This window comes from Anopheles ziemanni, chromosome 2 (assembly GCF_943734765.1).
Source record: "Anopheles ziemanni chromosome 2, idAnoZiCoDA_A2_x.2, whole genome shotgun sequence".
Lineage (NCBI taxonomy): Eukaryota > Metazoa > Arthropoda > Insecta > Diptera > Culicidae > Anopheles > Anopheles ziemanni.
In genome coordinates, this window is record NC_080705.1 from 57,909,364 (window position 1) to 57,935,209 (window position 25,846).

The window sequence follows — 25,846 nt, forward strand, 5'->3', positions numbered from 1 at the left end:
ATTGGGGCCCTTTAAACCGGAGTGTGGTGCGTGCTTAGAAAACCAAAACCTCCTCCGATACGTAACGGAAACGGCGGCTCGTAATTAAGTGCGCACGTTCCTCGCCTTGCAACAGGTTCAGACAATCGTGCTTTCTCTTCAGGTGGAAGTGAATTTAAAAGTTTCTCATCCCCAGCGAGATCGTGCTTTCCACTTACGGCAAGGCAACGGCTTTGAGCCAGCTGTCAGCGATGGAATCCGCCAGCACTAAGAAGAACACCGTGTCGGAGTTTAGTTACATGCTGCAGCGACAAGTAAATATAACTTATATCATTTTCTAAATTCCTCTTCTCTCAGAATTTACTACCTTGCGACTAGGAATTCAAATCCAACTCGTCATGCTCACTGCCAATAATGTGTGCATTTCCTTCCCTCTAGCCCAACCTCTATTCGGTGTATGTCATAAACCACACTTTGTGAAGGTTTAGCAAACGCTCGCTAGTAGAAATGGGTTGAATGCCAATCGAGCCACCTATTGGCACTTCGGCAGTCGTTCGAACGTCGAGTTCCTACGAACCTAGGGAGGAAAATGAAAAGGACAAACAATCCGAAAACCAACGCTGACCCGATCGTCCTGGGCACCATCACCCTTTGCCGTACGCTAGGCTACAATGTTGTCTACCACCCACGTTCAAACTGTCCGGACCTGTCGCTCCCGGAAAGGATGATAGAATACTAATTTATGGATAACCTTCGCCCGCTCGAGCGAGAGCCAGCTTCCAAATGGTTCTCCCCCCAACGGTCAGCTAGGTAACGGTGAGTCCTTTGGTGACCCGTTTTCGAAATGGTAGGAGATTGGAAATTGGGACAATTTAGAGCAACGTTTGGGATAAATCAAGTCCCCCCCGGGTGGGCGTTCCAGTCTACATTAGCCGTAGCACTGATGCGAAACGTTTGCATCTCGGGCAAGCGACCTTCAGCGTCCCCCATCCCAACGGGCACATTGTGGCATTTCTTCAATTAACAGAAACGCTTGAAGCACTGCGTGACCTTCACCCATCGGTTGTTCGGTTGGTACCGGAGGTAGCGCGCCCTTTGAACGATGTGGGTTGGCAGATTTTAAGTTTTGTCCAATATTTTGTACGCTACAGGCTTCGATGTTCAAGATCCAAGAGCTACAAAGATTACGAAAGATTACTCCCCTTCCTAAAAGTATCATGATATAAACTCCTATCGCCGCCAAGGGAAGAATATCGTTTCAAATAGAGATGTTCAAGGGTTTACGATAGAGTTGAAAGACATTGCCGAGGAAAGGTCGCACGTTGTCAAAGTTTCCAAGTTTTAGTAATATCACAGATAATCAGACCGAAATTCAAACACTTTCTTTCACAAGACAGCGAAATGGTATTGTCACAGTTTTGCTAATACTTCCTCACCGTTGCTCGAAAAGATTGCGAACATTCAGATCGCATAAATTCCTTGCGATTATCTCCTGGGACACATAATGAGAGCATGATAGAGAAGAAGGATGTTTATTGGTCAATCGGCACCGGTTCCCATGCTCGGGGGCCCATTATCCTTCCGCAACCAGCATCATCGTTTCGGTGGGCCGTAAATCAAACAATAAACAACTTCACTCCCTTCCAACTGAAAATCGATAAGCCAGGCCGGTGGCAGGTACCGTATCGTTCTTCACTAGCATCCCGGCCAAGCCGGGAGTTGGTGAAGATGCCCGGAACAGAAGCAACACACCATCTCTGCTCCAAATCCCCCCGACGATTGTCAGGACGAGACGTCTGTTCGTCTGATGATAGGCGGCGGGATCCGCGGTGGTTTGGCCGAGGGTGAATCCACCGGAGAGCCATTAACGCCATTCGGACAGCCGACGCGCTAAGCCTACCGAGAAAGGAATACGTAATCCTACTTGCCGTTCTGATGTCTACTTTACTGCATAATGATTCGCGTAAAGTATTCAGTATCATGACGGGTTGGCACACGGTTGATCCGGTTTCGCATTACCTAGAACCAAAGATTACCATGCAAAAACTCTATTCCTCCGCTCTCGGTTGCAATTGTTCATATAAAAGCGGAACCGTCAAGTGGAGCCGGGAAGTTTTCCTTCAGGGAAAAGAAACTTCAAAAGCATCGTTCCCCCGAACAAAATAAAGTTAAACAAGATCGTGCATGTCTTATCACTAGTTGATTTCTATCTTTTTTACGGTGCTGTCCATGGCCAATGTCATGTAGTTTATCACAATACCATAAAAATACACAAGGAGACATTGCCGATAGAGAATTCTAAGAATTGATTGGTGATGGACACGGAAATTCTGTTAATTTATTGCAGGTGTGCTAAACTAAATGTGCTTACTATCTTACCATACTCATCTATATCAATTTAGCTTCGGCATTTTTGCGCTGCCTTACAACTACTTTTTTCTATAGTACAGGCATTAGAGGTTCATCCTTTCAGTCATTCTTTTTATGATTTTATCTCCCAATGCCTCATTTAAATCTAATGCTAAGGTGATAGGATTTCAAACGGATTATAGTTTAAAACGGTTGCGTGACTTTCGTGTGGGCTCTACCTGTGTGCGGGACGTTTGTGGCGTGCACGCTGAACAGGAATAATGTACGATTTAATTGAAGCATTTTATTCGCGCCCTTTATCGAGGGGGAGTAGGAGTATAAAGCTCAAATTAGACTGGACTCAGTTAAATGGCTTCCTATTTGTGGCGCCACGTGAGATGGTTGCGGTAAGATTGCGACTTCCTCGACCATGTCTGAAGCGACTACCGCAAGCTTTTTCTTTAGTTTTTCTTGTATTTAAATTAATTTCAGCATCGATTTTGCTTGTCAGAACCGAGCTGAGTTGTAGCGGATATTGCGCAATTTGCTTCCAGTTTGTAGGCTCAAATTAAAAAGTAGATACATCAAAGCGAATGTGTTGCCTTCGGGGATTTTCCCTTGCTTTTCTCGTGCCGGTTAAGATTTTTGAAAACTTTTGTAGGTCTTGCGGCATTTTCAGTTTACGAAAGTAAATATTTTCATCGACAGCTTTGAAACTGTCTCTCAGCTAGCGAAATAACGTCGTCGACTAAATCTTTCCACCTCATTTACTTTGCCCGAAAACACAACATGAATTAATTAGCTGGTTAGCGGTACCAACGTTACCAGGATTTACATTTAGCCTATCGCTCAAGCATTGAAGCAGAAATGTTATGATTTGAAGTTTATTGCATCGTCTAGCAGTCCGTTCAATCCGATAGAATCAGCAACAGTCCAACAAAATAGGCAGAACTAGGAATGAAATTATCCCGAGCCCAACGGTGGGCGTTGAACTGTGTGCTACATTATCATCCAGATTATCGCCATTTCCTTGTCGGATAACATTTTGCTTTCGCAGAACTGAACTTCCACCTTCGCCCTGTTCTGCCGCACCGAAGTTGCATAATGTGATTCGCAAAATTGTTCGTTTGAATTGTTACGATCATTTCCGCTCATTTGAAACGGGCATCGCACTGCCCGGCAACAGCTGGCAAAAGGTTCGCTTAGCCGATTTTCACCGCGCATTTCCCCCCTCGAGTGTCGTTTCCAATGAATTCATCTGCAAACGAGTTCCCGGTCCCGGCTTTCCCGGGGTGCGAAATGCGGTCCGCCTGAGAAAACAGTTGACCAGAAACAACGGTCTAACGAAGCAGAGCAAACATAAACCTGACCTAATGTTGCCATTTCTATGCAAAGTGAAAGTAAATAATCCATAATTGAAATCATTGGTATCCGCCAACCAGCTAGTGGCCACTTCAGCGCTCCCTCGGGAACATGGCTCCTATTGCTTTGCGAAGTTTTAACCACGCTAGGAAGCCACGGAAGCGACGGCTCGGGAAAAAAGGTAAATTGGCTTTGTCTGGTTTGAGATACAATGATGAATAAACATGGTGGCGCTTGTCGGAAGGATTCGCACCCGAGAAAACATCCAGTTTCCGAGCGAACCGAGCGAGTGCGTGTTTGATGAAGGTTGAAGAGGTTTGCTTCTTGGTTGTCTCTTGAGTTGAATTAAGCGGAACGAGGAAAAACCAAAGCTACACGAAAAATACGGCATACTTCTCTCCACAGTTGGAAGTAAGGAAATGTAAATTTTATTGTGCATTTTTACAACAGAACTTTAATTTTCGCAAAATGTTGCTTTAATATTCGTTTCAATATTACCTCAAAATGTCACTTTGACTCCAAGGAATGGTGAAAAATTCCCATACTTTTTGCAAAAGTCCTTCGTATACCTTTCCTTTCCCTCATCGGAACTCCGGCATTAAGACCCATCCATAATTCCACACTGTCTGGCTTTCTCACCTCCCGTTCCGAGAAGCGGAAAAACACCCCCAGTTCCGACACAAGGGAAATTATGTTCGAAATGGTATTGAAACAGGATATCGCTCATCGGGATCGGTATCGGTGCGGATTGGATTCGTGGATTTGGATTTTTCGCAGCTAACTTTCCGCCGATGGTAGCGGTAACGGTTATCGATTACGATGGATTGTGTCAGTTCTGCTTTACTTAGGTTATTGTTCCTTACCACAAACTCGTGCAAAATACAACAGGGCGAACGAGCTTCTTTCGATCCCGGTGTGAATATCGATGGATGGTTTCGTAATCAATGTGAGGTGCAAATATCTGCCTTTCTTGTGCGTATATTAGTTTTTTACTCTTTCAATGATTTTTTTTCGAAAATAAAATTGGTAAAGAGCGCAAAATATTTGGTCTTGCAAGGTGCTCAAATGAAATAGAAAATTTGAAAAGTTTGTCGGAAACGTGATGTTTGATCAACAACTTGAATAACAACTTTATTTTTCCACTATGACAACATTGATAAAAAGATAACGTGTTTCTCTTTTCCCCTTCTATTTCCTGAAAATTAAATGTCATGTTTTTATAGTTATTCCAAATCCAAAACTTAGTAAGTTTTCCTCGCCATCCTGTACGTGGAATCTCAAAAGAAATCAGAAGTCCATTTGAAATCAACTTATATCACAAAAACCGAGCAAAGCGGTTAAGGGAAGATAAATCCCTTATCGGCTTTGTTGTCGTTCGATATGCGTCCACCTCAAACCTTCGCCGGTTCGTGAAAATCTGTTTCACGCCCTTCATTCGCATCCATTTGTTTGCTGTCGCACACTGTTTCTTACCGCCTACAACACCATGGCCATCATTGGGATCGTTTCTTTTCGCTTCGTGTTTTGTATAAAATAGATATCTGCAACACCTACGCGGTTCTCGATACAGGCCGCCGACGGTTTTTTCCCTCGTTTACACCTGTGTATCAATTCTATTTCCACCCAACAGGAGGTTGCCAACCATTCAGCATTTAAACTCAAAAATAAAATAAAATAAAATCTTGCTTTTACTGGAACGACAGTCGGTAGAAATTGGCCTGTCATTGGTTCCCCTAGATTTGTGAAGGTGTCTTTCAACGTTTCCTTTTTTATTTCAGCACAAATAAAAATACTTTAATGTATGTTTACGTACATCTACGTGGGATCGTTTGAAGACTTTGAAGAAAAAATATCGAACCATGCAACCATGCAAGTCCTTCAATAGAGGCGAACTTTTGCTTCTAAGGTTTCATTTTGATTCATTCAAATTTATTTCTCGGTGTAGAGGCGTTTTGGTGTTTTGTTCATGTTTTATCAGCGGGAAAATTTGCTTACACTTAACGTGGGGAAACTTTTATCCAACATGGCCCACCGATCGATCGTATGTTCTAACATTAAAGAGGAAGTAACATTACTTCATGAATATGCTTAAAGTTATCTCGTTTGTGGCACAAAAGTTCTAAAATTGTCCCAATTGCTGGCCTCAATTTTCCCTTTTTCGGCCCACGCCATCTGTTGATTCAGCAGCATCTCACTGGAAAAAAGGTACAGGCTCGTTCGGTTCAGCCAGCTTTGGCGGTTTCAAGGGTCCGACCTCGGATTGGCACCTCTCAAATCGGCCTCAACCTCATTTCCGCTTACCGTAAACAATCGGTTCCGGTAGAATTTAGTGCGAAATGATGTTCCGCCGTGTGCTACCGCCCGGTAGTTTACACGCCGGCTTACATAAGCCCTTCGGCCCTCGTTCATGCCGCAATCTCACACTCACTCAGCCTACCCCCAGCGGCACATCCCGGGCTCCATCGTTTCGCTTAGGCTCCGTTGAACGGTTGCAATTAAGAGACCAGTCGTAATCATCGTCGTACACGATACCCAATGTTCCTCTCACGCCACCCTCGTCATCACCATTGTTTTTGTCCTTTTGTGGTTATCCTTAATATTTCCTCCCATTCTTGTTTTTCGTCTTGCCAACGTTGTACCCCCACCCACGCCAGCCAGCTTCGTTTGGGGACATTTCACCGCTACGCATAAAACGATTTGTAAACAAAAGCATAAAAATAAACTTCTGCCGGTTCCGGCAGGGCCTTTCGGGAAGTTTTGTACGTTTGCAACGATTTCAACACGCTTCCAACACGTGGGAACAACTTTTTCGTGTTCGCCTCCGAATCAAAGCCCGCTGAAAGGCACACGCATGGGAAAACCGTTCCCGAACACGCGCGTTAAAAAAAACGAAAGCGAAACACAACTTACGCGACGGTGTTGTTAACGATGGTCATCCATGTTCTGAGTGGGCTCTTGTGTGGCTTTTTTCGCGGTAAAAGAAAACCAAGAGTACTCTCATCCTCCATTTTGGTTACCCTGAGGCGAACCACTTCTTTTGTGAGCAACAAGAAACGGAAGTAGAAGGGGAAACGATCCGAAAAAAGAAAAATCGGACAACGGTTAAGCGGTACGAACAACACTGTTAATAATTAATGTCCCGTGCTTGTTGGCACACTTCACGGCACGTTGATGTAATTTTTTCCGCCATTTTCCGCCAGCCCATTGGTCAAACGAGCTCTGTGGGTTGTGCGAATTTTCCAGCCGAACGCGCAACCAGCATGGAACGAGTACAGTATGTTTTTTCTCTTCAAGCTGCCCACCAGGTTTTGAAATATAACGCCATCGTTATGGAACAGGAAAAAAAAAGTCTCATCGAGCAATGGTTGATAGACATTAATAAATCCTCCACACGCCTCGGCCAATCGTCGGAGATGGCTGCTTTATCCTAGTAGTGATGAATGTTCCGATGATTGCGATGATTGAACAGAAACATTTGCTCATGACGTTTGGGTTTTTGCTCCCGGTCATACACCGTACGGTGCTGGCTAGCGTGGAAATACCTGGTCCAACAGAACTGATTGATGCGTTATTCTATAGAATTGAAAAATCAGTTTTCCGCCCATTTCCATGTGAAAGATTATTTATTTGAACAACCTCTGCTTTATGGACATTTGAAAATCTCGTATTTAAAATACTATCTTGAGGTATTTTAATAGTATTGTTTAACAGGTCACAAAACAGATAATGAAGATAAGAAAAACATATGTTTTTGCAATGTTAAAAATGTATGGTAATTTTCATTCAACAATGCATTGAAAAAGCTTATCAAAGGTAAAATTTAGAGGGAATTTAAAATGGTAAATAAAACAGCTCTTAAAAGATTATTCAATACATTTTTGCCTAGTCACAAGTTTTGAACAAACTCATCACCGGAGAAGAAATAGACACTTTCCAAATGCCTTGGAAATAAATTAAAAATATTCCCATGGCTTTCTCAAGAATGCTACTTTAGGAATCAAAGAAACTTAATATAAAAAGAGATTCCCATATGAATTTACTTAGTCCTAAAATATGTCACAATGGAAATCAAAACTATTCCGGTAATTGGCACCACCCTTTTTGTATGAAATCTAAACATGCAAATCCAGCAACCATAAGCAACAATGACTGAACAAATTCATGCTTCAACAAATTCATTGCTTTTTTGGTTAAAATTATTAGTTAGAGAAGAGTAAGTAAAACTTGAGAAATGTATGAAGGGAATAATAATAATTCTTCCTAAAAATTATATATTTCCATTTTGACAAAAATTCGCATAATTGCAAAAATTCGTTAAAAATTTCATAAAATGTATGTTTATCGAATTTGCGATCATTTTAAATTAAAGAAATTACATGCGTAAATTACTGTTCCTTCGTGCTACCCACTCCACTCTTGCTATTTAAATATCGGGTCTAATGCCCTTCTCCCATTTAGGACCTACGCATTTCAAATTCCGCACAGTTTTCCCCCGTCTGCGAACGGTTTGCATGGCATGAAATTACTTCTCCATTTTCACCAGCAAACAACAATGCTGCTGCTATGGCAATGACTTGCTGGGTGCGCCATTCAAAATATGTGGGAGGAAGACTGAGTCAAATTATAAAAAGCAACGGAAGCGTGCGGGCAACATCGGAAAGCGTGGCGCATTATCGAAGTTGAAGAATCGATAATTTAATTGAGTGGTAAAATCGTCCACCAAACGGTGGCTGCCAACATGCTTGCTCGTCTTCACGTTCCTGCCGTGGGTGCAAAGTTGGTCGGGAAATTCTTCACATTCCGTCACGCCTTCATTCGACACCCGGTAGAACGGTCGAAGCTTGGTGACTGGAAAACCCGTCCAATACGTCTGCAACGCTACGTCGGTAAAGGTATGCGGGTTGATATAAATTACATTCCAATGCCGCACACCATGACACTTGCAGTATGAAACACGGCCCTCAAAGAGTGCCCTGCGAGAAGAAAGTGCGGAACGGTTGCACACCGAGCCGCAAACGTCAACAACGTTTCCCAATGAGAATTGATTCAGAACGCGCAGTACCAGCACGACCGTGCTACTGAAACTCATGCTTGGGGTTTGGATTTTATGCTTTTCATTCATCGTACCTTCCACTCTGACCGCGTTATGTTTTTCCACCTGCCTGAAGAATGCAGCGTCACGTTTTTCCTGTGCTCCGTAAAGGTCCTTCCACTTGGGCGAATCTGAGCGGGTGAACATTACTGGCTTCACGCCTCGTTATTTCCACACGCAAAGCCTGGAGGGATCGGACAAACAACAAAAAAGAATAAATTTTGCCACGTGAAACCATGTGGTCACTTGGCTGATCAGAAGCTATAAACGATGCGTATTTCTCTTTTGTTTCCTTTAGCAAATGTAGAGTCAACCTGGCGTCTAATTTCATGCCATTTCAATCGAGCGGGTGGGACGGATATCAAGAAGGATGAATGTCCTTTTTCCACTTCTTGCAAGAATTTCCTCTTCAACAACAGGCCTCCAACGGCGCTCAACCAGCTGCTCAAACATTGAAAGAAAAATCCAGACTCCGAAAGATAAACTCTTGCGAGCGAATGGAAGCAACAAAACCGCACGACTCGTGCATTTTCGAAAAGAAATCTCGTTCCAGCCATCGGAGGCTGGGAAACGCGCGGGCGTCATAAAATGAATTAACTCATTCAGTTTTCGTGCTAACTAGCGGCGCTCGTCGAGCTGCTGCGCTGGTAGCCTAATGAATACAAATTGAGTTTTGGAGACACTCCTGCTCTATCTCTCTCCCTCTCTCTCTCACTGCTCCACGCCATGGACGGTGCTAGATCTTCTTGCAGCTTGTGCAGTCGAGCCAACCATGCCTCCTTAGCTTGCCAGCATTTCCCGATCCCCACCTCACCGATGCGGCGGCGAATGGCGTGAAAATTCTTCAACTTTTTCCCACCACTTTGGCCGAATCTTGCCTCCCCGATGGAGGCGCCTGGTGCCGGAGTGGCATTCTCGAACGGCACGCTCAAAACTAGCTCGAGTAAAGTTGAAAGCAACATGTTATTAGATACGTTTTTATTACGAAGACCTTTCCCCCCCCCCCCCATTTCCCCGACATCCTTATCCTCTCCTACCCACCTTGCTATCCCACATGTTCGTTCTGTTTGAAGCCGGTGATTTAGATTTTCGTATTACCCCATGGTCTGGCATAAAATATTTAACACCACCAACTTTGGCTGGTGCAAAGCCCCGCCCCAGGTACCTTCCTCGGCTATGGTTTCGATTTGCGCCCAAAAGCCCGCAATCCAGCCTGGTTGAGGCACCGTAATTGAGCGGCATGAGGCCAAATTTTGGACGCTGTCAACTGGTGTGACAACGGCAACATACGGTGTGTGTTTGTGTGTATTTGTACGAGCAGTGTTTCAAATTAGTTGAACTCTTCTGGCGACTCATGTGACGACGTGCGGATAGGCGCCTCGGGTGATACGATGTGATCGGTCGATTACGTGGTATGAAAGGTAAATGAATTTGATTCTGTCCAGCTCATCTTGCCGAACTGCGTGCTGTTAGGAGGTGACGAAAGAAATCTTCTACAGGTCGTGGAGGAAGTGCACACGGTGATGGTGAAACGAAAAGTTGAAACAAGTTTTTGTTACTCTTTATTAAGAGGATTTTACTTGGTACAGTAGTTCGAACCGGAATCGAAATTTTATCGAATTCTAACTACAAATCCGTGCTCCCTACTTGCAACAGGAATTAAAAACTGGGTTCACAAACTCTATTTCTCATTTTCCACAATTGATCGCATAAAACCCTACAGCTCACCGTAATTATTTTCAATACCTCTTTTTATGATCGTTTTCATAACGTCCACAACAATTCGGCACCGGTGAAGCGTTAATCCGTGCCCGCCCGTGGGTGGATTTCGCTAAACGGTAGATGATAATTAAGCACCGTAAATGCCGCGCAGGAGGTCCAGTTCTCGCTGGGTCCGGAAGTGGAGCGCGCGCCAAGTTAATCGTTGCTGGCCCATCAATAAACAAGTCGATTTAATTACAGCGATATCAAAAATGCAATTAAATCGCACACCATGCCTGGAAGCTTTTCAGCGCAGCAACTCTGGGACAGTGAACCGTTTCAATGAGCTTGACCGAACTGGAATGGATGAGAAAATGGGACCGGATCAATTTGGGGGAAATTTTGCAAGAGTAATTATCGGCGAAGTTGGTGGTGTGAAATTAACTGTTATGAAATATTTTGTTAATAAGTATAGGTCATCTTAAAAGGGAGTGTTTAATAATCAAACATTTTAACAAATTCGTTATATACACAAAAAATCCAACATTTCTCCACTTTAAGAGTAACATTTATTATGCTTTTCCGAACCTATCTTATTTAATTAAGTGTATCATCAACAATTTTATCTATGCGCTTCAAATGCCCTTGTCTAGATACTGAAACCAATCAAAACGAGAAAACACAGTCAACGTATCTTCAACGTTCCAACGTTATTTAATATCCTCTCAAGGGGTGCACACTTTACTGCATGAAGCGCAAACCGTTTTCCCGAAACTCACAGCCATGTTGACGATTCCTTCGGATTCAATCCTGTCCGTGATGGATGGCTGCCGTAACCCAGGGATTATTTTACACGCTTCGATCCCCGCACTGACTGCGGTACGGTTCAGAGAACGTGCATCTTACATTTTGCAGCACGGAAGAGCAACTCTGTGCCCAAACACTCGTGCTTTCGAGAAATTTCCGATACCGGGCGAATGCATCGTTTCCGGTAAATGCACCCGTCGATCAATAGTTGAAGAAAATCGTTGCATCTTCGGTACCATAAGACGAGTTCAACACGTTTTAGAATACGTTTTATTTCTTGTTTTGGGTGAACGGAGCAACATTTTGCAATCGATTTGTACATTGTTCGAGGAAAACGAGAGCTGCATTTGAGCAAGGGATATCGCTCGTGCGCAAATGGATAGGGAATTTCATCCAAAAAAAAAAGATTGAAATATATAAAACTTTACTTGCTGCCAACCTAGCGACTAGACGAGTTTTGTACAGAAAAAAGAAACTCCCTGCTTGCGCTGTGAATAACGGTCTGATGAGCGTGGTTTCATCCGTAGCGGTTGGCACAAATGCGCCAACTCGCACCTTAACCTTCAATCAGCATTTTTCCCTCGATCCACCTTCGGCCAAATAGAAGAATAGCTGATTGCGCTATCCTTGCAGCGAAACCCACCCATCACAGAAACTCCATTCGGAACCGGAAACACAAACGACATGATGCGCAATGACTCGGGCGACGTGTCTCGTGATCGATGTTCACTGTTGGAAAGGACCACGGAAAACGGGGCAGCAAGATTGGGGCAAGGAAATGCTGCTTCCCTGAGCGCGCTACCGAGGGAAAGTCAATCTCCAGCATTTCACGAGGTGGCAGCGGAAAACATGCACCACGACCGGATGAAGGTGCGTCAATTTTTGAACAGGTGCAGCTTCCTTCACGGAATCATTCTTTTCTTTCTCGTTTCCCATACCTAACTGTTGGAGCTGCCAGGTCTGGACTTTGAACGTTATTCTCTGGTGACGCCCCTTGTGTGCTTGTGTAGTGGGTAGAATATCAAGGATTTAGTGCAAATATTTGCCGACGGTCGAAAATACATACACTGACAAACACACACAAGCGGCTGATGGAATATTTTCCTTTCTCACGATCCAAAAATAGTCACCGCGGGCGCCTGGATGGATGGGAAAGGATTATTTTGCACAATGCTTTATTTTCTACCGTTCGCCCACCATTGTACTTAGCTTTTCTTGATGTGATATTTTTATGGAAATGATTCCACTACCGAAACGCTTCGTGTGCCAACAGAAGAGAAGCCAATACGAGGAATAAAAGTAGATGATCAGCTTTATTTGCATACAAATAATGCAACTGCCAGCGGATACCGCGAATAGAGTGGAAACAGTGGAATTTGCAGGTGCATTTTAAAGCAATAAAATAGTCAAAGTTTTTGTTTTGTTAATTATTCCAATCGCAGTTCGAAATGAGAAATGGGAAAAGATAACTTTATGAAATTCACCTGAATGGAAATTAAAATTTTAGCCTCGTTCCCGAAAAGTCAATTCGTAATTAATGTTTCTTATACGCCATATTTGCTCGGGACTGCTTTCCTAAGCCCTTCAATTCATCTAACTTCGGCCATGTATCTTCATCGTCGTAACAACGGATGAAATCCAACCGACGCTCGATTTCCGTTCGAACCATCTTGGTTCATCCCCATTGGACCAGTAAATCGCCATTCCGGATTTGCCACGCGTACGAAATTATTAAAAGACGATCCATTCCACCATAATCCCCCGGTGACCGGCTGGCGAGCTTCGAACGGTTCATCGATTGGGTCATAAATCTCTGGAACATGTTCCATCATTCATCAAAACCCATTGACGGAAACAACCTTCTTACCGCTCGAACGATAACGGCGATTGCGTAAGATAACATCCCACACGTCCGTTTTATTATGAGGTTCGTTCGCAAGGTCCGAAAAATAGATTGGTAAAGCAAAACAAACAGCACTAATACGATCGGCAAATATTTTCAGCATGCTCTATTTGCTGTTAGAATTGATTGAATCATAAAGTAACTATAATAAAATTTGCTTTCAACCCTTCTTCGAGAGACAACTTGTTCAAAACCAGCAACAACAAACTTGTCCGCAATGTTGTATTAATATTAATATTTAAATACATTTTTTAAATTGTATACAAAAAATTCAACATAAGGTCAAAATTCGCCTTTGAATAACCATTTTTCCTCAATAACTCCCTGCCTTAAGTGATAAAATATAATCGCAGCAGGAAATGACGAGCCAGTTTTGGGTCCAGTTGATTTTTATCTTTACCTCTCCTATCTGGTATCCTGTACCATTGCTGCCACTGTCTGGCAACCTTCCGTCGAGGAAAGCGAGTTCCGCACGGAAATGACCATTTCGTTCTCGGTTCCATCTCTATTCTACTGGTTTAACGCTTCATAACGCTGTAGTAAAGGCACGTGGCACGCAAACGATGCCACACAGAAGCAACAAGAAAAGTAAATCGTGAAAGAAAAATCTGCAAATAAGAAAAAAAGCTGGGTGCTTAGAAAACAGGCACAACGATACAGAACCCACGCAAATCGCACCACCAAGTGTTGCGTGTTAAAGCATCCTGTGGCAAGCGTTGAAGCACTAGAAATTGAGTTTCATGAAAATGCCAAACCACCAACAGGCACCGATCCGGATGGATGTTAATGTTGACGATGACGATGCCCTGTCGTCTCGGGCGACGGTTGTCTTTTTACAGCTTCTAGCACTTATTTTTGGTGCTATTTTACGTCACCGTCTATATCTCTTCTGTCATCGGTGGTGGGCAAACTTTGCCATCGCTTGATTTGGATTCAAATGCCGCAAAATGTTTTGCCCTTATTCAAACCATATCGAAACAAGACAACAACAAAAAAAACCAAACTCATCGCTCGCTGGCTTCGTGTGCCTTTTGGATTTGCTGTCTCATGACGTCACCAGACTGGTGCTCGCTCCCGAAGATACTCCGGATCAATTACAGATGCCCATCTCGCGTAAAAGAATGCTCGTCCAAGGGCGAACACAAAAGGACTTTATTTGGCTGGTATGATTTTTTCTTCCTTCTTCTCTACCACCTTAATTCCGAAAACGGGTGGACGGGAGTTTGTGTCTAGTCATGGGAGAAGATTCCAAGAGTGAATGGGACGCACAGTTCATCGACACGCATTCACGTCACGTTCCGAGGCAACACGCAATCAGCTGTGGTTTAAGGCTTTAGGGCTTTCAACCTCTTTGAATGCTGGGGACATTTTTGAACCGGCCAGCTTTAGCATGGCAGGCATTTGGAATGCAAAGCTGTAAGGATATGCGAACTGCTTCGGGGTAGATAAATAAGCAGTTTTTATTATCACTCATACATTAATCTTAAGTTTTGTATGTTATCGGGTACTGTGTATTTTATCGGGTATGTTCGTAAATTGTGTTTAAAAAAAATCGTTCTTTATTTAACGTTGATAAATGGATAAATGCGGTAATCTTTCTCTTGCATTCTGTATAAGCAAACTCCTTGCAGCTTGCATCAGAAAACTATTCATTTTAATTTACCTCTATACCTATGTTCCATTAATTTAAATCAAACAACATGTTGCTGGCTCGACCTTAACCTCTGCTCACCTTGCGAGTAATTTCAATTTATGTCGCCTGCCTTCCGCTGCACTATCGTTCCCGGTTTCGGGTGTCGTTTAAGCCGCTTAGGGCCACTCCTGGCATGGTTTTATCTACTTGCTCCGATACTCACCAAACTAGCCGGTACAACGAACCGCACTTCTCGAAAATCCTTCGCTTTCGTCGTCCCCGTAAGAGAACCACCGTACGCGCGAAGCAGCTTACGTCCGGAGGACACTTTCGTACGCTGTTCGTTTCAGCCAAGTGGCTCTCAAAAAGGGGGAGCGCATGTGTGGCGAAGGACTCGAGAGAAATAAACTGCCGCATCCGTCATAACGTGGTGGAGTGTTTATTCTTTTATCTTCTGCACTTGCGATCTTTCTTCATTTTATTCGTCGCCCGCCCTACAGTAGGCAACAGGCATTGATATTCATAGCGGTGAGCTGTGGCGATTCATAGTGAAATTTCGAATTTGAATGCACGGAACCGTCGGTAGAAGTGAGCAAGAGAACGCAAGAACACCGCGAAGAGCGCACATTTTGGTTGACGATGGAAGCGCCTGGTACTTGACGCAAGTTGCAATGGAGTCGCATGGTGGGGGACGGTTGTGGTATGTGGGGTATGTAGACACTACCATTTCAAACACATACACAACCTGCGCACACATACTGCCCCGCGGCCACCGTTGGGGAATAAATGGAAAGATAAAACTAAACCGCGTTCTTCGACCGGGGTAAATATGATCTGCTCGGAAGGGCGTTGAAATGGAAGCGTAAAAGAAACCGGCCCGAGACGGACGAAGAAATTAGGTTTTCCACCAGTCCAACGGTTCACCATATCCCATTTTTTTCCCGCAAGAAGGAGGAGAAGATTGCACAGTCCCTGGTGGTAAATCGTTCTATTCCCACGATTTCCATTTTTTATCACACGGGAAAAGTGGACCATCGAGAGATGCAAATTTTTTTTCCTCCACGTCATACATAACGAAGCGTGATCCGGCCGGGTCGAACATGACAACCTTGGTAGCACGGGTGTTTGATAAGGATTATCCGCCCCGAAAGTATCGCATGCCCGCCCGTTTGGTCCGCTCGGAAATCGAAATACTTACCCTCGAGTTGGTTTTAATTTTTCGCCCCGATAGTTGAGTTTTTCGAAATTCCATTTTTCTCATATTTTTTCGTTTTTTTCAGGGCAGTGATGACTCGGCTGAAGTGAATGCATTCGATGACATCAACTCGTTGATGAAGGTAAGTTCCACGAGAGTGTCCCACTAGAGTTTCCCGGATTTAAATTTTCCCATGGCCCTTGGGAAGCGTGGAAAAATCCCGCACACTGACCTGTCGCCACATGGGTTGGATGTGAAATTTTATCCCTCCCTCCACCAGCACAGCATGGGACCTGCTGTGATATACACGAGAGGTCATAGGAAATTGTAAAAACAACACGGATGATTTAAAAGCACCGTACCAAAATATTTATTTCGTTCTCGTGAGTATACTTTAAGCCGCCTGGCAATCTATCGATTGCATTTTGTTCCAGAGTAGTTTGGCGAACAGTCGAAAAGCCATTGAAGGACTTAAATCCAGTATCATACTTGAGCATACAGAGTTTGCTAGTTTGCTTTTTTATTGAGGCATAAAAATATGAAAATTTATTCCCTCATTGGCCATTGTAGTTGTTAAAACACTGCAAAACCCTTTATTATATTGAAGTAACTATTAATAATTATGTTCATCCCAAACCGCCCAGCAAGTAAACGCAAAAACTCAATGCGTTTGTCACGACTTCAATACTTTTTACTCCACTTCGAAAAGGGCCACTTCTGGAGATGACAGCAATGTCAACCGGTACTTATGTTTCATTTAACCTCCCGTAAAAAATAAAACCACTTAGAACCTACAGTGGGATACATACTTCTCCCCCAGCTCGTCCCCAAGCGTTCAACAACACCACCCCCGACAGAGAAATGCCATAAAAGTCAAGCAGAAGCTAAAAAGCAACCGGTGCCGAAACCAGTCAGTTGCAGTCGAGTTTGATGGAGGATTCGGTTGCCAATATATATTTATATATTGTGCCTAGCGCAAGAAAACTTCGCCGTCCTTTGCGGCGTCCCGTGGGTCGAAAGCCAGCCAACCCCTGGCAGTTCGCTGGGTGGTGATTTATTCAACGCCTCAAACAGACTAAACGAAACCCAACGATATCACTCAAATGCACATGACGTTTCCTTAATTAAGTTCTTGTTCATTTGCGCTTCCGTCCAGTGCAGAAAAGTTCCGCTTTTTGCCGTAGAGTATGTCACCGAGTGACACATTTCCAAATGGTACTGGTTAGTGTTTTGGCAAGAGAATAATTGGATAAGTTTTTTGACAATTACCTAGTTTACGCAAAGCAAATGTTTAAGAAAAGCATTCTGGTTTTAATATTTAAATAAAATTATTTTAGAAAGTTTACGATGGACTATCGACAGTAAAAAAAAAAGATGAAATGTTTTGCAGACATCGCGTTTTCATCGACATTAGGATCTCTTAATTGTCTTTTCATATTCATAAAAAGGCAAATGAAAACAGCCAAACAATTAGCGCTATTTGTTTTGTATCTAATTTCACCGAAGCTACTTATTTACGGCCTTCTCTTTTGTATTCATCACAACTTCTCTGCGTAAAACTTTATTTAAACATACTCTCCACACTCAGCATCCAGCGCAGGCTCGCTTTTCCCGATAAGGCCTCCATCAACCCAAAACCCAATTAGCTTACCGTAGTAATTGCTCATTAAAATACGGGTCCACTTTATTTACACCGCTGACCGGCCTCCGGATGGGCCTACTTCCGGCACCCTCCACCATCGGACCCGCGTCCGTTTCACCTGTCGAAGAGGGAGGCGAACCAGGGTAAACAGACCGAAGCCTTATCGTCGCTCCCGCAAGCATCCTTCAACTACATCAATTCAATCGTCGGCAGCGGCGTCATCGGCATCCCGTACGCGCTCCATCGGGCCGGCTTCGGGCTTGGTCTCTTTCTACTGGTGATCGTCGCCACGATAACGGACTACTCGTTGATTTTGATGGTAAGTAACGCCGGTAACGTGCGAAGAATCCCGGTGGATCGTCTTGTTAGTCTCTTTTTGAGCTAGGCTGCTCGTCTAACACACGACGAACAAGTATCGGGGGATAAAATTTGAGAAGCAAGTAATCAAATCGTCAAACTACACGCACCCTGTTTTACTCATCTACGTACCTTAACTTATAAAACCCTAAAAGCAGATACCGAAAGCACGGCAGATTTGCGAGAACCCCCCATCGGCTGAGATCGGTTTCGTTCGGTGGAAAACTTTTTGGCATTCTATTTCATACCCTGCTGACGTCTGTCCACAGGCTTACAAGCCCCGTCCATGTTTACAAGCGGGTTCAAATTTTATTACACCATTCCAATATCACAGCACCTCATCGTACCCTCTCCAGCAACGTGCGGGGCATAAAATGTTGGAGCATAGGCATGTTTTAAACGATCCAGATGGGCCCAAGATGTAGCCAGCATCTTCGGAGAACCGGCGCGTGCACACACATTTTCGATTCTTATCCAGTTCAGCTTCCGCAAAAGTGATGGTTATTGAGGCGAATGTTTACAAATTCATAACCCACATCAAGCCATTTCGAGAGCACGGGAGGGGGGGAGAGGTTGAAAAAAGAGAGAGTGAAATAAAATAAAATGGAGTGATGAAGCTTTAACGCCCGACCGCTGGTTAACGGTTTTGGGAGTGTCGACGAAGATGGGTGATTAAATAAGGCTGCGAATAAACTTTTCCTAGAAGAACACTGTTTTTGGTTGTTGTTGTGACTGAGCAACAGATTCTCGCTATGCATGCACGGTGAGGCTGCGAAAAAGTATAAGTTGGGCTTTCTTGATGGTTGTGTGATGAAAAGTTACGCTCCACAAATCCTCCAAATTGACAGCCGCGTAAGTAAAGCAAGGAGAGCCATAAAAAGGTTCGTTTTATTTCCAGTTACCGTTGGATTTTACGTGTGTTCTGTGAAGTCCCGTAGCCTATCTGGCAAGTGGGAAGCGGCGCCACCAAGCAATGGGTGGTGATTTAACCTTCTCAATGGTAATGCCGAGCTGTGCTCATCAAGATACATACAAGCCTGCAAGACTTTGTTTAAGCTGAACAATACACACTCGAGGACCAGTAAGCCATTTTCCGGCGGATGCGGTGCACCGTGAGGACGCAGTTGTATTAGCATAATTTATTCTGCGCCACAAAAGCATTGGCTCTTGATAAAAGAAGAATACAGACATTGAGGCAAACGATGTCCCAAATGTCCGCTAGCGCCAAAGTGGAACATGGAATACAAAGAAAGGGAAAACCAAAAAAATATGTGTGGGAAATTTCAACCGAATTTTCTATCGCAAGGTTCACAACGGAGTTGCCGTTTTCGCCTCCTTTAGAACAAATGTTCCTTTCTTATTTTTAAATGCATCAGGTCGCCGGTTTCTGAGCTGCTCAATACCGTAGACAGCTACTACGCGTAGGAAGGAAAGACGCCATTTCCTAATGACAAAACTCCCGCAGAGCAAACATCTGCAGCATCAGATATAGAAAAAAACGGGGTACACTGCATCCTCGGGCCAAAGGAAAATGCGGGAAAACGAGCGCGACTGACAGGTCACGGACGCTATGTGCTAGTGAACCGCGCGTTTGATAAACGAAAATAGAGTGGAAACCGACAACAAGATAATTTCAATCGAATGAGCAGTCTGATGGCACGTCGGGGAAAACTTTTGTTCACACTTTTTCCAACGATAGCGAACGGGTTCGGACAATAGAAAGTGGAAAAAATGAACCCTTACCAAGCAACCGAAACGCGGAAGAGGAAAAAAGTTGCTCTCCCTTCAATGTACTTCACAAGGTCACGGTTGCGGTTGCTCGGTGAGCGGCTGTGTTCGGCTCCAGGAAACTTGGTGTCGTTTGTGCAACGTTAACTTCTTCCCAACCCGGTTAGGTATCTGTTTGATAGAACAAAGGTCCTTAAAAAAAGCGAGACGAACAAAGCGAAACCTCACTGGACGGTTTGGAGGTTCATCCGAGCGTTTTGTTTCTCTACAAGAAAATACATTGTATTTTCCCACCCAACGCCCTGCCAGCTCCTTGGACACTAATGGGACGAACCCACGTTAACTGGACCGGACATCAAGTGTCCTTTCCGCAGAAGGGACAAAAAGACCTCATAAATTCCACCACCGAGCAAAGACAACACAAAGGATTGGAGCTATGCTAAGCATTCCATTAGCGAAGTGGCCCCACTTGGAGGAGTATTTAATAGGTGAGAGGGCGGGTGGACGGTGTTTCCTTAGGGACGACGCACGGAGTTCCGGTTTGCATTCGTTTGGCAAGATTGCTTTTTAATCGCATTACGGCGAGCGGGGAAAATTAGAGCCGATTCGTCAAGCGGCGATGACTCTGCCGCGGCCGGGTGGGTTTCGTTCCCTTGGTGGCCAGTTTTCCCGAGCTAAATGGAAGCGCGACCTGCGAGGGCAAGGCAGGGACGGAACTTCATTGTTCTCTTCATTTTGTTGGTGGTAGAATTCCTTTGCCGTTGAATTATTTGCTCCCGGTTCGTGGGATTGGAGCGAGTTCAAGCCAATTTTCAGATGAAACATGTGCACCATCGGCTCCCACACATACACCCACCCGTCAGGTTTATCTCGCAGGAAGGAACTTTTGGCCTGCTTTGGGCACAGCTGACGCGAGATCACGTGCGCAGGTACTTTGAAGAAGGCGTACTTTCGTTGGAGTTCCCCGTCCGACAGCGGCAACATGATGGACTTTCCCAGACGGAAGGGGTGAGAGGGTACAAGAGTTGATCGAAAACAAAAGAGCAGCTGAGTGCCTGGAAAGCAATGTTTTGTGAATGAATAATATATCAGACCAGGGAAAATCACCACGGAAAATCTTACAAACGAGGGCGCTGAAATCTTATGCACGCACCCACACAAAACGCACTCACATAGTCGCAGGTGGTAGGTGTTGTACCGTCGCCGACACGTGTATGTGCATCGGCGGCATCCCACACCGTCCGGAGGTCCTCGACATTTCAACAGTGCCGTTAGCCATTTCCCTTGCATCTTTCCCAACGTGAACCTCGGCCCACTCTCCTCGTGAGTGGGTAGTTACCGGTGCTTGTTCATAAATTGAAACAAGTGGTGCCACCTTCGCAGCCGTGGGACGCTATTTTGGGTGAGAAATGGACAAAATTCCCTCCGGGAGCCTTTCTACAGCACGCGTGAGTGACGAGATGCGGTCTCGGTTAGCGTGAATGTGCCGTCGTGCATAATCCACTCCACCGAAAACATCCCACCACGCGTCTCTGCATAGCACAAGAAACGAGGCGAAATGAATTTCTGCCTCTCCTGCCACGATGGCCCATTGTTCTGGGTGGAGGATTAATAGTAACGATAAAGGATGAGATTTAACAGAAAATGGGCTCAAACGACGGCATAAATCTTGGCAAGCGTCTTCGTTTCGGCTCAGCCAGGTAGCGTTCCGGGCCTTGTTGCAGCGTGTTTGAGCAGGTTTTGTGCGCTAGAAGCATTGAAATTAATGCACGCCAAGCTCATTATGAATAGTTATGGAGTGTAGCAAAAGAAGGGCAACACACCTGTTTTCATTTAAACACTAACACGTGTCTCTTAAGCATGGGTTATATTTAAATGCCAGCAACCTTTATATACTTTCCTTGCCAAACTAGCACACCTCCGAATATAGAGTGGGAATTCCTCTTTAATATGATTTCCAAACTTAATCATCGCAACATTGTAGATATTTATGTTTTGTTTAAGTACTTCGCGGTTAGTTTTTGAAAGAGAAAAAAAGTTTTTACTTACGCGCAAAGGAAGGACGTTGAAAGTAAGAAAATATATTCAAAGCAAGAGAAATATCATATTTGTCAAGAACTCGTCACTTTGTATAACAATATTTTCTTGTAATATTTACTACTTCAATCTGTTTATTTTTTATAAGCATTTCTTGATATTTTATTTTATTCTAGAACTTACTTATACCAAATTTCTTATTAATGTCCATTTTTACTGGCAAAACATTAACCCTAACGTAACAAAGTAACAAATCAATCAGAAAACAACAACTCCCATTCAACATTTTTCCTCCTTGCACCTAAAGCGACTTCAAGAAAAACTAACCACAACATGCCCTGTCTTCAGTATTCGAGGAAGCAAACAGCTGAATAGGATAACCGTGCCATGAACAATCGGCATCCAAATGGTGCTTCTTTTCATCGTGATTTGAAATTTAAATGCAGTTTCGACGGGACGGACGCAGCTGATCCATTGGCTTTTCAGTGTTGTGGAGTTTGTAATCGAGTTTTTAACTTTCTTGTTTTTATCCTTATCTCACCCCCTCCCCCTGGCTTTCACACAGGTACGCTGCGGACACCTGTGCGGACGATTCAGCTATCCGGGCGTGATGGAAGCTGCTTATGGGAAGGGTGGCTACTATCTGCTATCGTTGCTGCAATTTATGTACCCCTTTCTAGGTGAGTGGTTTCAGGCGTCAGTTGCAGTTTCAGCGTTGGTACCTGTTGTTTCAACCCACTTTGCCGTTGCAATCAGGGTGAAAATAGATGACGAGAGTAGGAAAGAAGAAGAGAACGATGGGCCAATACAAACATGGCGAGATTCATACTATCATAAAGTCGAGCACCAGTCACGTTTTTCCTGCTTCCAGGCTACACTAAATTTTCCGAACAACGTTGTTGGTAGCCACTGTTGGATGGTGGCCAATTTAAAAAACCTCGTCCTCGTCCTCCAAAATGTACCTCATAGAGAGCTAGCAAAACACGTACGCCACCTGTAAAACCACGAACCCTAATAAAGCATCTCGCGAGAACGTACCGAAAAACCTCATCTCCAACACACATTGCACCAACACTTACTCCGAACGAGCGAAGGGTTTGAAGATGGGGAAAAATCCAATTTAATAGCTTCTCCCTGTGGCATTTTGTACTACGCCGGTGCATTTCAAGCAGGACCTGCTTCCAAAAAGCGACGTGAGAACTAGCATTCTGCTACGGGCCCATTAAAGGCTCCAGGAGGGTGATTTATTTCGCAACAGCACGCCGCCACCTGCACCTTCGAACTGGTTCCGAAAATTGTACCAAGGGCATTTATGGCCCCAAAATGGCTAGACAGTAGGACAGTACGCAATTAAAAGAACAGTAAATGTTGCCACACCTTACCACCCCGCACTAACAAGTCGTCCAGTTGAGTTGTATACGAATCACGGTTAGTTTGACCAAATAGCTGGAAAGAGCTAATTAGTGCAGTTAATCCAATAACAATCTTACAGCGCCTACGAGAATACCTGTCTGTCCGATCGCTTCCTACTTATTCAATTAAAACTTTACCATTGCTAGCGCAAACAACAGCCAACAACGTGTGCTGTTTCAACCTACGACATGTTTCTCGGATCAAATACTGCGTCCTATCGTTTGTAGAAAAAATAAATAAAAAAAGTAAAAGAAAACCTTGAAAAACATCTGTCTGTCGTTTCATAAGTACCATTAGAACTTGTATTAGAAGAAATACTTGAAACAATCATGATCACGACTTCAAACTGAAGCTGTTTATTGAACGTGTCGTGTCGAGCGAAGATAATTTTCTGAAACCTGAAGAAGTTTGGTACAGTATGGTAACCAATTTTATTTTTTATTGAAATTCAATTCTTTCTGAGTGTGATGCTCATTGTATTGTGAACTATTTGATTGGAACTATTTTGTAAGATAATTTTGCGTACGTTTAATATTTTATTTGTATCGAGATAAATTTTGTTTGAACTTTAATGTTTAATATTTTTAATGTACATGCTTTCTAAGTGCAAAGTGTTCCAGTACAAGCAACAGAATAATTACATTTTAAAATAATAAATCTCAGAATCAACCACTTGCTGATTTAATTTGTTCAGCCCTACGTTTACCAGGTCCAAATAATAAGCTAATTACCCAAACCTATAACACCGAGATCCTAGGGCTGCTCGTTGCGTGGGTATTGCACTCCGTTACCCACTGTCTATTTTTCCCACTTTTCACTAGCAGTTCACTAAATGGCCATTTTGAAGCGAGTAGAATGTTCTTTGTTCATAAAACGTCACTCTATTCTTCCTCCTCCATGCCCGGCCGTACAATCTGTTGCCGACCACTGGTTGCGGCCGACTCGGTTGGCGCCTTTGTGCATGCAATGTCACCCGTTGTCCCGTGCAGCGATGATATCGTACAACGTCGTCGTGGGGGACACGCTCTCGAAGGTGCTGGTGCGCTTCGTGCCGTCCTGGGGCAGCTCGATGGGTGCGGTGCGGTTCGGGGTGGTGCTGGTCGTCACCATCTTCGTCGTGATACCGCTCTGCCTGTACAAGAACGTGTCCCGGCTGGCAAAGGCAAGCTTTCTTAGTCTGGCCTGCGTGGTGCTCATACTGATGGCCGTCGTTTACAAGCTGCTGTCGGGCGATTACCGAGTCGTGTAAGTAGACGGTAACGGATAGAGAATGCTGAGACGCCTTGCTTAATATTCCTTTATCTTCGTTTCCCACACAACAATACACCTACTTCATCCAGCCCCGATACACCAGAGTCCTGGCGATTCGCTCACAGCGATCTCATTCCAGCCGTTGGTATAATGGCATTTGGTAAGTCTAGGTCAGGATGGCACCACGGTACACACCAACACACTTCACAACCTTTGCCATCTGCTTCGATACGTTTGCAGCGTTCATGTGCCACCATAACACGTTCCTCGTGCACCAGTCGATGCAGGACGCTACCATGGAGCGCTGGGAGAAGGTGACCCACATTTCGGTCGGCTTCGCATGGCTCGTGGCGGCACTTTTCGGTATCGCCGGATACTGCACCTTTCGGGCACTTTCGCAAGGTATCCTGGATACAGCTGAGTGTACATTTGATTCCGTTCGTTCAGACCGTTTACTCCAACTATACGCACTTTCAGGGGATCTGCTGGAAAACTACTGCTGGGACGACGATCTGATGAATTTCGCCCGCGTGCTGTTCTCTATCTCAATTCTGCTGACGTTCCCCATCGAGTGCTTCGTGTCGCGGGAAATTGTCCGTACGCAGATCAAGCGCTTCTACTCACAGGAGGTCGTCGAGTACGACACCGACAAGGACCCGAGCCACGTGACCGGCGAAGACGACGACCGCAAGTCGATGATCACGACCCTCGTCATCGTATTCGCAGCATTCATTATCTCACCTTACACCGAGTGTCTTGGACCGGTGCTGGAATTGAACGTAAGAACCCAAGCAAACCAAGAAAATGGTCATTTTTCAACATGCTTCAGTGAAAACTTTTGTCCTTTTCTTGCAGGGCTTACTAGCAGCAATCCCACTGGCATACGTTCTTCCCGGACTGGCCTACATTCGGCTGAGCCCTCACTCACTGTTCAGTCAGGAGAAACTGCCGGCCTTGGGTCTAGTGGTATTCGGCACGATCGTCACCATTTCCGGTGCGGCCATCCTGATGCCGAACCTGATCGGCGATTGTCGGACGGGTATTATCATGGGATACTGCAAGGATGACGAGCTTGCTACCAACGGTACGGCATTTGCGACGTCCACGATGGAGCCCAATTGTGCAACGGACAAGATATAAATCACGATTCTACATTTGACAAAACAAAACAAGCAGAACAACATACGGAAGTACGCATAAAACTCTAAAGTATCATACACAACACAACCAAGAAACCAAAACAACAGGACGAATGAAAACAATCAATACGATTTTACATGAAACAGAAACCAAAGAACAGTCAAGAGTTTAATTATGTTAATAGATTAAAAACAGTTCTATATGATATTTTATGATGAACTTGTTAATGTTTCAAATGCAAAATTTAACAACTTATT

The 25,846-nt window shown here is 44.2% G+C and overlaps 1 protein-coding gene across 1 annotated transcript; it reads left to right on the forward strand.

Annotated features, from left to right (window-relative positions):
- The first annotated feature begins 230 nt into the window (after nucleotides 1–230).
- On the forward strand, nucleotides 231–25,589 carry LOC131281412 (putative sodium-coupled neutral amino acid transporter 11). Its single transcript, XM_058310741.1, has 9 exons — nucleotides 231–293; nucleotides 16,107–16,163; nucleotides 17,791–17,982; nucleotides 22,351–22,465; nucleotides 24,188–24,443; nucleotides 24,539–24,609; nucleotides 24,690–24,851; nucleotides 24,927–25,228; nucleotides 25,305–25,589. Exons 1-9 carry the CDS (start codon nucleotides 231–233, stop codon nucleotides 25,587–25,589), a joined length of 1,503 nt encoding a protein of 500 aa, XP_058166724.1.
- Nucleotides 25,590–25,846: the final 257 nt, after the last annotated feature.